Below are 15,079 nucleotides of genomic sequence, written 5' to 3' on the forward strand. Positions count from 1 at the left end.
GTCTGGCCTCGCAGCCGTGTGTAGATGAACCCACTCAGCAGAACATGGACGGGGCCGCCTGTCCTCCTCCTCCATCATCTACTTGGGGGGTGAGGGGATACTCATTAGACTGGGTAGAACTCGGGGGATTGCTAACCAGGCTCCTAGTGTTTTGAGATTTAAAAAAGGGGGGACCCAGGCAGGTGATGGGGCCACCAGGAAAAGGGTGGGGCTGTGTGCATGCTGCATGCAGGATGGGGCAGCGCGGCCCTCCTAGCGCCCTTCCGGGTCCTCCCCCAGCACTACAACCAGTCCGAGCAGATGAACCACATCTCAGACATCCTCAACGTGGCCTTCACCATCATCTTCACCCTGGAGATGGTGCTCAAGCTCATGGCGTTCAAAGCCAGGGTGAGTGTGGGGCCCGACGGGGCGGGGACCTTGTCACGGAGCAGCCCAGCCCAGCCTGGTCCCCAGAAGCCCCTCACCCCGCGTGTCTGCTCCCCGCCTGCTCACGCCTTCGGCCACATCTCCCTCCAGACGCAGGGTGGGCGACACATCGGGCCGCCCCTCCCGGCGCCGGTCTCACCCTCCTGCCGCCCAGAGAGCTCCTGACAGCTCAGGCGGAGCTGCGCGTGGGCGTGGGGGGACGACCTCGCGTGTCTCCGGTCCCCTAGTCCAGCCCCTGTGTGCAGCCCCAAGCCGGGTTTCGAGGGGGCAGGATGAAAGGCCCCCCGTGCAGACGTGAACCCCACCGCCTGAGCCCCAGCGCCCCGTCCTCCGCCCCCGCCCCCACTACCTTACGCCCCGGAGGACACACCAAAGGCCGGCAGCTGGGGGCGCAGGACGGCGCGCGCGCAGGGGACACCCGCTGGGCGGCCCGCACCCTGCGCCCCGCGCTCAGCGCCCGCACCCCCTGCCGGCCGCCGCAGCGCCTCGGCTCACAGCTCACCCGCCTCCGTCCGTCCCCCCAGGGCTACTTCGGGGACCCTTGGAACGTGTTCGACTTCCTCATCGTCATCGGCAGTATCATTGACGTCATCCTCAGCGAGATTGACGTGAGTATGGGGAGGGCGGAGGCGTCCCGGGTGGGCGGGGCCATCGGAGGGGTGGGCGGGGCCAACAGAGGGGTGGGTGGAGCCGTCCCTGAGGCAGGTGGAAGCACGTGTCTTGTCTACAGATGTTTGTGGGGAACCCAGTGCATGTCCAGCCTGGGACCCCAGGGGTGACAAAGGCGGAAATGACAGGAGTGACAGTCCTGCAGAGCAGACAACTCAGATTCCAGGCGGACATAACGGGCGTGCCTAACCGAGGAAAGAGCTGTAGTGGAAGGCAGTGGTCACCTCCGGGTGGGGAAGGCTTCATGGTGGTGGTGCAGCCTGAAGTGGGGCCTGAGGGAAACCCACATGGTGACTGGACTTGGGGAAGAGAACAAGCACCACAAGCAGGATGTACGAGGAGCAGCAGAGAGTAGGAAACACAGCAAAGAAGGTTCTGGGCACGCTGCGTGGTCTGGTTCAGCAGAAGTCTGAACACGCAGAGAAGGGAAGGGGAGGTACGGCTGGGGAGTGGGGGGGCTGTGCGAGGCCCCTGAAGCTCTACCAGGGCAGTGCGAGGAGTGAAGGATTCTTTTCAGAGTTCACCTGGAGGCGAGGGGCAGGACGTCTGAACAGCTGGAAATAGGGGCCTGTTACAGAGTCAGTTGTCGTTTCCTCCCCAAACAGTATCTGGTGCTTCCCGTCCCTGCAGTCACAGCATGAACAGGGCATTGGGTAGAATAGGCAACAAAAACCAATCTATAACACGGCAGGTGTGCCGAGCTCTATAAAGACAAAGCAGGTCAAAGGCTGGGGGGGCGGGAGGGATGAGAGGAGAGGTGGGGGTCAAGATGGTGTCTGAGCAGAGACCTGAATGAAGCGAGGGAGTGAGCCAGGCAGGAATCAGGACAGCATGCTGCAGGGGGAGGAGCGAGTTCGTGCAAAGGCCCTGAGTCTGAGGGCCGTGGCCAGGGAGGATGGCGGGCGTGAGGGTGGCTGCACCGTGCCCCCTGAGACACAGCTGCTGTGATGAATACACCACAGGAAAATGACAGGGGTGCCCTACCGTCATGGGGCAGGGGTCTGAGTCTGGGCGGGCCCATCAGCTGGAGGACCGGCGGGTGTCATTGGGTCATCATTCGATGTTTAGGAGCAGCAGACGTCCCTTACCAGTAACGTTTGTTCGCAGCCACGTTGAGACTTGAAATTCAGGTGCTGCTCTATATTCCTGATACACAAACCAGGGAGCAGGCTGGGCCAGCGCGGTCTGTCAGAACTTCCTGCAGTGACGGAAGTTCTGCCTCACGTGGCTGTGGGTCACTCGGATTGTGGCTAGTGCAACTGAGGAAATGAATTTCTGCTTGTGTTTCTTTTCCACCATAATTCAAATAGCCACACAGCCTGGTGGCCACTGTCACCCTGGCTGCATATGAAGCACCCAGGGCACAGTTATCCCCAAATCAGGTCCATCCTCTGGAGGCTGATGTCACTAGCCTGGGTGGGGACCCAGAGAAGGAACCCATATATCTCTAAGTGCTGATATGCAGCCAGGGTTGGATGACAGCCGGTGGTCCAGGGAGAAGCTGCCCAAGAGAATGCCTTGGTGGGGAAAACCACCCGTGTGCTGGGAACCAGCCCACCCCAAAATCACTAGAATATGAAGCGAGGACGTCCCCTGTCCAGAATGGCAGAACAGGGCTGCCCCTGACATGTGGCCGAGGGAGACGTTGAGCGTGGGAGAAAAACGTGCTCCCACCCCGAGCCTGCCCTTTGAGAGCCCGGCCATGAGCTGGAAGCCGTGGTCCTGCTCCCAGGCCAGGCTGGAGAAGCACCTGGTGGATGGTCTCAGCCTAGAGGATGGCACATCTGTAAGGGCCTCAGTGGCATGAGGGCGCTGCCCAGCACCCCTGACCCAGGGAGATAGGGAGGTAACCCCTTCACGATGGTGTGCACGTACTTTCCAAAGTGACCCCTCTGGTATGTCCCCAGTGTCACGTAACCCAGACACACAGGAAGAGCCTGAGGCCCTTGTCAGCTGTAGATGCAGCCTGAACACAAAAAGGGACCTATCTGTGTGCGTCCTTCCCCCTCTTCCTGCTTCCTTGCCCCCAGCCTGTTGCCCCCGTCCCCACAGCTTTGTCCTCACGCCCACCTACCCCACCCTGAGGGGCAGCCAGTTGAGGTCTCCACCCCCTGCCTCTCTTTTTCTCTCTTAACTTTTCTCGTATCTGTCCTTTCTGATACCCCCCCCCACCATGTCCTACCTCCTCTCCTCCCTCCCCCCCCCATCTCTTCTCTCCACAGACTTTCCTGGCCTCCAGCGGGGGACTCTATTGCCTGGGTGGAGGCTGCGGGACCGTTGTAATTCCAGGCTGCATGAGCTCTGCCCTCTAGCTTGCATGCTCAGGCCTGGCCATGGGTTGCATGGGGTGGACCCGGCACTCAGGGCTCCCTCCCCCAAAGCAGGCCCCCCAGGGCCAAGTTAAGGTTGGGGCAGGGGCTCTCTGCTAGAGCGTGCATGGTTGTAGTGGCTTTCTCAGAGCCCAGGGAAATGGGACGAGGGGTTTCTTTGGCACCCTCTGTGCAGAAGGGAATATCCAGAGAGGACAGCGGTGCTGGCTGGCAGAGGACCTTAGTGACAGGTCACAGGCACAAGGCTTTGGGGGCACAGGAAGCTGGGCAGAGGGGGCCCCCTCCAAAGTTACCAGGTGTCTAAGGCTAGCACAAGGTCAGAGGCTGGCCTTGTCAGAGGACAGCATATGTGGAGTAGGGTGGTGGGGACGAGCCAAATTACGGTGACAGAGCACTGAGCTTTAGGGATCCTCTGTACTTGGGGACTCCTAGAGGGTGGGGCTGCCGGGGTCCTCGGCTCAGTGGCAACCTGAGCACAAGGTGCGATGAGGCCGGAGGCCCAGAGGCCAGCGTGGGCCTGGCCAGCGTCACCCGGGACAGGGCCAAGTCCCAGTGGCCTCTCCTGACAAGGGGCTCCCTGCATGCTTGGCGCCACACCCCGCCCCTCCTCCCAGCGGGACAAGCCCAGAGCCCTGAGCCCAGGATAGCCCAGCGCTGTCACGCGTCCCTGGCACGAGCCCCACCACGGATCTCCTCCTGCCCTCCCCCCTGCCGCCCCCGACCCCACGGAGGTGCCGCCCGCAGGACCCCGACGAAAGCGCCCGTATCTCCAGCGCCTTCTTCCGCCTGTTCCGGGTCATGAGGCTGATCAAGCTGCTGAACCGGGCAGAGGGCGTGCGGACCCTGCTGTGGACCTTTATCAAGTCCTTCCAGGTGTGTTTGTGCAGCCGCTGCTCCAGGGCCGCGCCAGGAGGGCGGGGGAGCCCTGGGGGCCTGGCGAGCAGGGGGCAGTCAGGCTGCAAAGGGAGCAGGCCCCGTGACTGACCCCCCTCCCCCAGGCCCTGCCCTACGTGGCCCTGCTCATCGTCATGCTTTTCTTCATCTACGCGGTCATCGGCATGCAGGTAAGGGGGCCCCGGCACGCGAACGTCCTGGCCCAGCGGGCGGGGCCTCAGGGAATCCCGGTGCGGGGGGGCCCCCCCCACCTCGCAGCCCCGCAGCCCAGGGGCTGCCCCGAAAGCCGGGGTGCAGTCAGGTAGGAGCGCTGGAGGGACCCTCCTCCGGCAGGCCCAGGCCGCCCAGTCAGGCTCCCCGACAGCCCTGTCCCCCTTCTCTACTTGGTGTCCCCAAATCAGCGAGCGTCCCCTTAGGAAAGCCCGTGCACCTGCTTCTTTTCTTGGGCTTTTTTTTTTCTTGGGAAGAACCAACCGCACAAACAGGCAGATGTATTCAGGTCTGGGGCGGAAGGACAGGAGGAGGTGGAAGGAGCTGGGCAGGGCTCAGGGGGCAGATGGCGGCAGGCAGACTATGGAGGCCTCCCCGTCAGCCCTGTGTGATTTGCAGATGTTTGGGAAGATCGCCTTGGTGGACGGGACCCAAATAAACCGGAACAACAACTTCCAGACCTTCCCCCAGGCTGTGCTGCTGCTCTTCAGGCACGAGGCCCCCCTGTCCTCCTTCCCACCCCACTCACCCCTGGGCCTTTACGCTGCACTCCCTGCACTGGAGGCAGGGCTGGCTGCCTGGCGTGACCTGTGCGGCCACACGGGGCCTGTGCACAGCAGGCTATGGTGCTTGTCATTTCTGGAAGGCCGCTCGGCTCACCACTGTACAACCAAGGCCACTTTGCAAGGCATTTTTGAACAAGCAGCCCCATGTCTTCATTTCACGCTGAGCCCCCAAAGATTGTAGCCGGTCCAGTTCCCACACTCTCACCCCAGAGCAGGAGACAGAGGTCAAACAGCCTCGATGACCTCCAACCCTGCCGAGCTTGGTCAGCACAGGTGCTCTCTTGCTGTGCCCCACCCCCAACCAGGGACTCGAATTGTGGATTGATTTTGCCCCTCCAGCCAAGAAACCCCTTTAGCTCCTGCCCCAATAGGTAGAGCACAGAGGGGAAACTGACGCCAGGCATGCCCTGAACTGCATGGTAAACCCGGGGTCTGGCCTCCCTACTTGGAGGGGTGGCCCAGTCAGCCCTCCTGCCCGCCCTGCTCCCAGCCCCGGCTGCTGGCCTGGCTGCTGGCCTCCCTGCAGCCACGCAACGGGCCAACAGGAGCCCCTCCCTTCCAGGTGTGCAACAGGGGAGGCATGGCAGGAGATCCTGCTGGCCTGCAGCCCTGGCAAGCTGTGCGACCCCGCGTCGGACTACGCACCTGGCGAGGAGTACTCCTGCGGCACGAACTTTGCCTACTACTATTTTATCAGCTTCTACATGCTGTGTGCCTTCCTGGTGAGACACCGCAGGGCGCAGGTCCTTCCTGGTCAGCTGCTGGCTCTGCAGGGCTTGACCTCAGGCTCTGCTCAGGTGGCACCCCCCGACCCCCCCGTTCTGGGCATCCTCGCTTTTTCGTGCCCCAGAGGGGTGGCTTCAGGTTTTCCTTGGGTTGTTTGTTGTTGTTGTTGTTAGAATTGTTTTCTAACCTAAAGAATTAATGAGGCTCCGTCCTAAGTAGGTGGGGCTTCCAACAGAGCTGTTTGCCCTCTACTCCTCCCATGAGGAGGACAGTAAGGCCTGGAAACCAGGTGCCCCCCGAGGCCCCCATTGTTTTGGACACAGGGCTGCTGTCTGCTCACTCACCTGGAAGACAGCCAGCAGCAGCGTGCACTGGGCTCTCGGCCCCTCGCTGTTTTCTTTCCTGTATTCACTTAGAACAGTTGTGTGAGTATCTGATGTGTGCCAGGCGCTGGGCTCAGTGCAGGGGACAGAAACAGGAAGGGACACAGTCCTGGCCCCACAGGAGCTCACTGGGCACCGAGGGGGGTGTCTGTATCGGCAATCCTGCAACTCCAGGGGACACCTGTATATACGGAAAAAGCAAGAGCAGTGACAGGGGCTCTGGCTCAGGAGGGCACCATGCAGGGGAGATGGCCTTCCAGGGAGAGGACAACAGGCTGGGACTGGAGGGGCTGGAGCTGGGTGATAAAGGGTGGCACCAAGCTCCCTGGCAGTGACACTGCCTGTGCCAGAGCTCACAGCTGGGACACAGGCTGCTTGTCGGGGGAGGACAGGTTGCTCCGAAGGCCCAGGTATGAGAAGCTATAGGCCCCCCGTACCCAGCAGGCCGCTCCCAGCCCCCACCCTGTCCCTGTACCGCCTGCCATGTTGGGAGCCCTTGGTCACCTTTTACAGATCATCAACCTCTTCGTGGCGGTCATCATGGACAACTTTGACTACCTCACGCGGGACTGGTCCATCCTGGGTCCTCATCATCTGGATGAGTTCAAGGCCATTTGGGCAGAGTATGACCCGGAGGCTAAGTGAGTCCAGGCTGCAGGCTCGTGCCAGGCACTCCCTCACCTGTCCACCTCTCCATCCTAGGCCCGTCCTGGTGTCCAAAAGGCGGGCACTCTCCAGTTTAATAAGAACACACGGGCTTCCTATCCCTTCAGTACCCAAGGTCCCAGATCAGAGAACTGCAGCTTCTCAGGGTTGGAAGGGGTCCCACTGCCTGCACCCCCGCCCCCACAGGGCCCAAATCCCCTTGACTTCATGGGGAAACGGTCATCCAGCTTCTGCGTGCAGACTTCCAGGAGTGGGGAGCTCAGCACTTCACCAGACACTCAGGCCCAGGCTACTCAGAGTGTGGTCCACGGACCAGCAGCTTGGAGCCTGACAAAACAGCAGAGCCCCGGCCCCACCCCAGCAGGCTCAGACTCCGCGCTCTTAGCCTACTCCTCAGGGCATCAGCAGATACTGTCGCCTTACAGCCTTTCTAAAACGGTCGTGAGCTCATGCCTGATGACTGCCCCAAGTGCACTGTGGCATTTAATCCTTACGACAACCTGTGAGACACACGCCCCCGATGGGCTTCCACCTCCCTTGAACCACACCTGCTCCTTCTATTGATATAGTCTGAGAGCCCATAGCCAGCTTTATGAAAACCTAAGGAAGGCCCCACTGTGGGGAAAAGAGGCCCAGGTGCAGCCCTGGGAGCCCAATATCTGCGGGGCTCCTGGCCCTGCCTGCCCAGAGGTAGCCCATGCCTGGTACCAGGCGCCTGTGAGTTCAAACATTCTTCTCTAAGTGGGAAGCAGGCTCCCAGTTCCTAAACACAGTTGGGAAATAAGGATGCATTCGTTCCCCATGTCCTGGTTCTCTTCCCGTTGGCCTATTCTCTGGGTGGGGCTGCCAGGTCCCGAGCTGTGTGTCCTCCTGCAGGGGCAGAATCAAACATTTGGATGTGGTGACCCTGCTCAGAAGGATCCAGCCCCCTCTGGGCTTCGGGAAGTTCTGCCCGCACCGGGTGGCCTGTAAGGTAACCTGAGCTGCCAAGAGGGTGGCCCTGGGAGAACAGGGGGCACAGGGGCCTGCGGGGTAACTGGTGGAGGCCTGGTGGGCTGAGTCACCTTAGAGCCTGGGTCATCACCTGGGTCCCCAGTGCCTCCCTGAGGATCTGAAGTCGCCAATGTCCCCAGCTCATCCCTCCCTCCCGTCGTGAAGGGCGTCCTGCTCAGCCTGCCCACCCCCCAGCCAGTCTCATTTCCCGGCCCCCAGACGGGGTCAGGGTGACCTGCAGGCCTGGCTGGCTCAGCAGCGAGTCCCCACCTGTCCCCACAGCGACTTGTGGGCATGAACATGCCCCTGAACAGTGACGGCACGGTCACCTTCAACGCCACTCTCTTCGCCCTGGTCCGCACGGCCCTCAAGATCAAGACCGAAGGTGAGCCCCCCCCACCCCGCGAGGATGAGTTTTCTGGTGCAGATTCTGCCTGATCCTCTGAGAAAAAGGTTGGAACCAAGAGCCATGAGGAAAAGCAGAGGGAGGGCCCGAGCCCATGACCAGAAAACCATCATGCCCCTCGGGGCTCAGAGGGAGCCTGACATTGTCCACTGGGCACAGTCGCAAGGATCTGTCCCCACACAGCTGTGTCTGTGGCCCAGAAGTGGCAGTAGAGAGAGGGGGTTGGGGGTGCCCTGAGGTTCGGTCCTGGGCATGAGCACAGGTAGCCTGATGGAGTCCTCGCTGAGCGCCCCTGAACCTGCAGGTCCCCACCTGCCGGGGAGACAGACGTGATGAGAGCAGGTGGGGTCTCGGGACTGTCCTTGAGCCCTCGCTTGGGACTGGGCTGTGTCAGAGCCATCCCCACGGGAGGTCAGGACCGTTGAGGCTGCTGGGAGCCACAAGGCAGGAGAGAAAGGCCAACAGTCAGGAAGCAGCCCCGTCAGAGCACAGGGAGCTGGCCTGGGTCCTCGGGGCAGACCTCGCTCAGGAGATGACAGCCTTGGAAGTCAGCCACTCGGGGCCCTGGGAGCCAAGGCCTATGGGGAGTGAGCACAAGGCCCCAGGGGGACAGGGACACCCTCCCCCCATTGCCCGTGACCAGCACAGTAGCTGCCACAAAAGGAAACCCAGCCAACGTTTCCGAGTGAGAAGTTCAGAAGTGGCTTTGTCAAGTGCAGTTGGCTTGGCCTGGATGACCTAGGGCCGCGCCTGCCTGTCCCTCGTCCCTAGGTAACTTTGAGCAGGCAAACGAGGAGCTGAGGGCCATCATCAAGAAGATCTGGAAGAGAACCAGCATGAAGCTTCTGGACCAGGTCATTCCTCCAATAGGAGGTGGGTGCTGCTCTGAGAGGCTGGAGCCCAGAGGCAGCTGAGGAAAGGGGACGGGGACTTCTCCAGGAAGCCTCGTGGGAGTGTGAGAAGGGCTCAGGCCTTCCGTGAATACCTTGGATAGGCCCCATGGCGGCCATCAGGGTTGAAACTGCCCGCTGGCTAGGTCAGCAAGAGGAGGGGGGTCTGAAGTGCCCGGTCCTGGCTCCGCCTGGCTCCCACGCTGAACCCTATGTCACGTTGCCACCGGCCTTGTTGGCCCCTCTGCAGATGACGAGGTGACTGTGGGCAAGTTCTACGCCACGTTCCTCATCCAGGAGCACTTCCGGAAGTTCATGAAACGGCAGGAGGAGTATTATGGGTATAGGCCCAAGAAGGATGCCGTCCAAATCCAGGTGAGTCCAGCCCGAGCCCCAAGGGACCCTGCTCCCGAGCCAGGTCTCAGGACTCCGCTCCCTCTTCGCGTCCTTGAGGGCCTGTGATGGAGACCAGTGAGGAAAGGAAGTGACAGTTCTGGGTGGTCCACGGTGGGAGACGTTTCAGCCTCAGAAGAGCCAGGAGCTCTCACATCTCTGGGTGATAAGACCATAGGAACTGGGGTTTGCTCAAAGGAGAGATTTGAGCTAGAGAAGAACCATATTCTCCAAAGACGGCAGAGCTCCCAAGGGTGCTTAAAACAAGCCCCTGGGTGTGCAAAGGAATTTACAACTTTGTTTTATCTCATCTGCTTTGTATTTGTAGTTTTCGGTGTTAATTACAATGTACATAATTTATAAAGTTATAAAAATACACATGCGCATGGGCTGTGTGCTCAAAATTTTACTTCCATTGTGATTTTCACTTTGAAACAATCCCGCAATTGTAAAAGTTGCATGTATAATACAAAAACATTTTTTCCTGAACCATCTGAGAGCATTTCCCAACATGATGTTCCATCAACACAGTCTATTTCCTTAAGGTGTATTTCCTGCAAACGAGGGCCTTCTCTGACATCATTCTCCAAGGTGCCACGATGCAACCAAATTCAGGATGTTAACACTGATACATTGCTGCCCATGCCAGCTTCACCAGTTGTCAGTAATGTCCTTTACAGCCCAAAGATCCAACCCAGAGTCATCCATTGCATTTAGTTGTCATAGCTCTTTCGTCACTTGCACGTGGGACAAGTTCTTTGGTCTTTCCTTGACATGACCTTGACACTTTGGAAGATCACAGGCCTGGATGTCCGTCAGAGTGGGTTTGTGTAGTGTTTCCTCATGGTAGATTTAGGATACGCATCTTGGACAGGAATGTCACAGAAGTGATGCCGTGTTGTCATTGCAAACTATCAGGTGATACCAATCTTGATTTGTCCCATTGCTGGTGATAGGAGCTTTGACCAGCTCAAAAGAATTGTATTAGTGGCATGTGCAATCACGAGATCATTTGTCTAGAAAACTGTGCTGACTGAAAGGATTTCTCACCCTGGAGGCCTGGGAGGGTATGAAATCCTCCATGAGATAGAGAGAAGACTCCTCGGGGACCAGGAGCATGTGGAGTACTCCAGAGGCCTGAGCAGGACCTGGTGGCCTCATGGAGCCCTGGGACATTGAAGAGCAGGAGAGGCTGGAGCCCCAGCTGCAAGGATTAGAAATGAGTGAGGCGGTGGGAAGCAGTCTGGTCTCCCGTCCTGAGCTGGAGGGGTCCCTGAGTCTCTCTTCCATCCCCAGGCTGGACTGCGGGCCATTGAGGAGGAGGCCGCTCCTGAGATCCGTCGAACCATCTCAGGAGACCTGACAGCTGAAGAGGAGCTGGAGCGAGCCATGGTGGAGGCTGCGATGGAAGAAGGGATATTCCGGGTAAGTGTTCCGGCACAGGGGCCGGCAACGTCCCCCAGAAAGGCAGGCTAGGAACCCGCCACCCAGGAAGGAGCACGGAAGCCGCACACCAGCACCCACACCCCCAGGGACTCAGAATCAATAACCCAACCGCCTCGAGGTGTCAGATATAACATCCTTTCCCATCTTCCTCTGCCAAGTCTCACCCCCCCTCCCTCCCCACAACGCCTAGTCAGCCCTCGTCTCTCACAAGCCCCCCAACACTAAATGCCACCCCTGCTTCCAGTTACACCAGTTCTCAGTCTTCAGCTCTGTCTACTGACGCTGTAAAGCTGGAAAGTTCTCGTGAACACCTGGTTAAACCTTCTTGGGTCATTCGTGAGAAAATAATGGCCCAAAGAGACAAGGTCGTTTCAGAGGTGGGACTGTGACCAGCCCTCCAGGCCCCCAAATCCATGGTCTGCCCACTACGCCGTGTCCACATCTCCTGCAGAGTTCCTCGGGCATGTCCTGTCCACCCCCTCAACTTGAGAACTCTCTGAGGGGAAGGGTCTCTTCTCTGGCCCCCAGCCCAGCCCAGTCTCCTCTGCATGGGGTTAGTCTCCCCAAGCCATCACTGTGCCCAGCACAGCGGCCATCCCAGGGCGACAGCCCCCACTTCCAGCCCTCACCCCCATCACTGCTCTCAGTCCCTCCACTCTCCCCTTTGTCCCTAGAGGACGGGAGGCCTGTTTGGCCAGGTGGACAACTTCCTGGACAGGGCCAACTCCCTGGCCCCCGTCATGGCCAACCAGAGACCCCTGCAGTTTGCTGAGATAGAGATGGAGGAGCTGGAATCACCTGTCTTCTTGGAGGACTTCCCTCAGGAGCCGGGAGCCAACCCCCTTGCTCGAGCCAACACCAATAACGCTAACGCCAACGCGGCCCGTGGCAGCAGCAGCCATAGTGACAGCCGGGTGTTTTCCAGGTAGCGGTGGCACCTGCCAGCCTGGATGTGGGCGCTCTGGGGTAGGACTGGGAAAACATGGTTAGTGGGCCCCAGGCTGTTTCGGAGGGGCCGCCCGGAAATGTGTAGTGAGTGTCCTTTGCTGGAGTCCACCCAGCACCTTAATGCCAGAGGCAGGCCTGGACTGCAGAGAGCCTGCGGCCAGCAGGGGGCAGTCTGGGGTCGGCGTTGGCACCGGTCAGTGGGTCCGTTACTCCATCACCTCCAGCAGCAGGTCCAGGAGCTGAGACCTGACATATTTGGTCAGGAAAGGGACCCTCAGTGGCAGCACATGCTACGAAACACTGGGAACAATTGAGGGCCACGTGTTGGATTTGGGGCCCAGGGAGGCCCCGCTGTGCTGGGTGCTTCCCATCTCTGCAACCCCAAACCTGTGGTCACGTCAGCGTCATGGCAACAGCGGGATGGGGAGCCTCTCAGTCCTCTGTGGGCCTGAGTGCCAAGCGGAGCTTCTGTTCTGGGCAGGAGGCCAGGAGACCGAGGTCTCTGCCTAGAAAGGCTGAGTCCTGTGCCCTCAGGAGTGGGCGGGTCAGGCCAGAAGCCACCTCCTGTGACCTGGGCCACCGGCACCCGCTTCCAGACAGAGAGCCTGGAATTCGGCCGACACCTTGAGGGATGCTGCGCCTTTGGGTGCTGGTGCTGCTACCGGGTGTAGAGGATGGGTTGTTGTCCTATTGATGGATGCGTCCTGTGATACAATCGGGACCAAATCATTTCAAAGAGTGGGTGTCCTGAGAAGGCAGAGGGGCTGGAGAAGCCCAGAGCTGAGCTCAGCAGCGTGAGGAACACGTGGGAGCTGTGAAAACGGCAGCACCTGGGCCTCACCGTGGCTCTGGGCCCGGGGTGGAAAGGGGCACACGGCCGCGGTTAGGTCTTCAAGTTTCCGGGGGACCACGGTGCAGTCTGTGCAGAGAACCAGTGTCCTCGGGCTGAGGGGCTGCAGCTGGGCCCCAAAGGATGAGCAGCGATGGCATCTCTGACAGGGAGCGAGGGGCGGAGGTGGGAATGTGTGCAGCGGATTCCTCCTGGGGACTCGGGGCTGGCTGGGCAGGGCGGTGGGAGCGCCAGCCCTGGAGTCCAGGCCACTGGAAGGTGCCGGGTCCAGAGCCTGAGGGAACAGGATGCCCAGCGAGAGGCCCAGCAGCCTGCTCTGCTTCACCGGCCTTGCTTCCATTCCAGCGTCCACTATGACAGGGAGTCCCCTGGGGAGACAGAGATGCCTGCTGCCAGAGGAGGAGCCCTGGATCCGTCTGCTCTGTGCACCCCAGAAAGTGAGTCTCCTCCCAGGGGGCCGGGGAACCCACTTCGCCTGATAGCTGGGGAGCCTGTTCAAGGAGAAGCAGCTGGGCCTGAAATGGGGGCGCTGTCAGGGCCAGCTCCTCGGCCCGGCAGAGGAGAAGCGTGAGTGAGACAAGGGGAACCCTAAGGACACGCCCGGGACACGGCTCTGGGCCCTTCAGCAGATGGCCTGCAGTCTCCCAGTAGGTCGAGGCCGCTGTGTGTGACAGTGGGAGCCCTGAGGGAGCTGGACTTCAGAGGAGGCGTGGGTACTTGCCCTGATCCCCAACACACACACCTGTGCACGCATACCTGTGCACACATACCTGTGCACACACGTACACACATACACCTGTACACACACACAGCTGTGCTCACATACATACACACACACACCTGTGCACACACACAGCTATGCTCACATACATACACACATACCTGTGCGCACACACACCTGTGCACACACACACCTGTGCACGCACACACCTGTGCTCACACACACACACACCTGTGTGCACACACACCTGTGCACACACACACCTGTGCACACATCCACACCGACACAAAGCAGCTTGGCCAGAGCTGCTCAGACTCTGGCCTGATCCTCCCTCCCAAACCCACAAGGACAAAGAGCAGGGCAAGTGGAGAGTGCAGCGCATCCCGCAAGCCTGGACGTGGCTGGGCCTCAGCACGTGTCCACCCTGCAGGACTCCCTCCCCAGCCGAGGGCCTCTGAGTGTGGCTGACTGGCCAAGCCCAGCTCTGTTGACAGGGCTGCTGGTAGGAGTCCCAGCCCCTCCTGTCCTTCCCCGTCTTGCCCACAGGACCCCTCAGCAAATCCCACATGGCAAAGCGAAGAGGACAGCTGACTCAGAGGTTGACGCCCACAGCCCAGGTAACAGGGCAGGGCAGGGAGGAACTCCATGCTCAGGAAGGGCTTCCAGTCCATTGCAGCGGGGACCCGACTCCTGGCTCTGCCCCTTTCTCGGGTCTTGGCTGAGCTCCCCCTGAAAGAGCTGTGGTTTCGCTGGGCCCATTGGGCTCCAACATCCTGTGTGAGTCTTTGCTTTTGTGCATTTGGAACAGCCCCCCATGCCTGAGGCGAGGAGATGCCCCATGCCAGGGTCTCTGCCTGAGGAAACCCCCCACAGCAGTAGGACCCAGGGGAGTCCATCCAGGTGCCCGGCTCCAGCTACGGCCCTGCTGGTCCAAGAGGTGAGGCCAGGGCTGGGCGAGAGCTGCGGGCCGCATTCAGGGGTGGCCTGGGGAAGGGCGAGGCAGGGCCAGAGGAGGCAGGCCCCAGGCAGCCCCCCAGGAAGACCCCACACAGCTCCTGTCCTCCCTGCAGGCTCTGCTTCGAGGGGGCCTGGACACTTTGGCGGCCGATGCTGGCTTTGTCATGGCAACAGGCCACGCCCTGGCAGACGCCTGCCGGATGGAACCAGAAGAAGTGGAGGTGGCAGCCACCGAGCTACTGAGGGGACGAGAGTGTCCCCAGGGCTTGGCCCGTCCCTTGGGCAGCCTGAGCCTCAGGTCCTCCCTGGGCAGCCTGGACCAGCAGCAGGGCTCCCAGGAGACCCTCATTCCCCCCAGGCCGTGAAGCCCGCTCCTGGGAGCCAGCATGACCAGTGCTGGGGACGGGTTGCTGGAGGGAGAAGGCTGCCACCGCGGCAACCTCGTTGCCAGCAGCTAAATGGATGGTCAGGAGCCCCCAGACGTCGGGAGGAAGCAGATTGGCAGGCGGGTCTCCCCACCAGACCAGGCGCAGTTAGATGGCGATCGTCCCGTCCTTCAGATTGGCCTGGTCAGTACAGTGCCTGGCTGTGTGAGGCCACCC

General features: G+C 60.4%; 1 protein-coding gene across 1 annotated transcript in view; it reads left to right on the top strand.

The window, feature by feature from the left end:
* CACNA1S (calcium voltage-gated channel subunit alpha1 S) overlaps positions 1-14,842 on the top strand; it is a gene marked incomplete at its 3' end in the record, with an annotated part of 45,487 nt that extends 30,645 nt beyond the window's left edge. Inside the window, exons 27-44 of the mRNA XM_081038944.1 lie at positions 280-390; positions 954-1,037; positions 3,321-3,377; positions 4,173-4,301; positions 4,427-4,492; positions 4,932-5,023; positions 5,661-5,820; positions 6,721-6,848; positions 7,750-7,846; positions 8,149-8,251; positions 9,044-9,145; positions 9,413-9,537; positions 10,852-10,980; positions 11,676-11,926; positions 13,145-13,236; positions 14,067-14,137; positions 14,329-14,457; positions 14,591-14,842. Coding sequence (XP_080895070.1) covers positions 280-390; positions 954-1,037; positions 3,321-3,377; positions 4,173-4,301; positions 4,427-4,492; positions 4,932-5,023; positions 5,661-5,820; positions 6,721-6,848; positions 7,750-7,846; positions 8,149-8,251; positions 9,044-9,145; positions 9,413-9,537; positions 10,852-10,980; positions 11,676-11,926; positions 13,145-13,236; positions 14,067-14,137; positions 14,329-14,457; positions 14,591-14,842 — 2,178 coding nt within the window. The remainder of the gene's footprint in view (positions 1-279; positions 391-953; positions 1,038-3,320; positions 3,378-4,172; positions 4,302-4,426; positions 4,493-4,931; positions 5,024-5,660; positions 5,821-6,720; positions 6,849-7,749; positions 7,847-8,148; positions 8,252-9,043; positions 9,146-9,412; positions 9,538-10,851; positions 10,981-11,675; positions 11,927-13,144; positions 13,237-14,066; positions 14,138-14,328; positions 14,458-14,590) is intronic.
* Between the last annotated feature and the right edge of the window lie 237 nt (positions 14,843-15,079).

This window comes from Rhinolophus hipposideros, assembly GCF_964194185.1.
Source record: "Rhinolophus hipposideros genome assembly, chromosome: 26".
NCBI classification, from domain to species: domain Eukaryota; kingdom Metazoa; phylum Chordata; class Mammalia; order Chiroptera; family Rhinolophidae; genus Rhinolophus; species Rhinolophus hipposideros.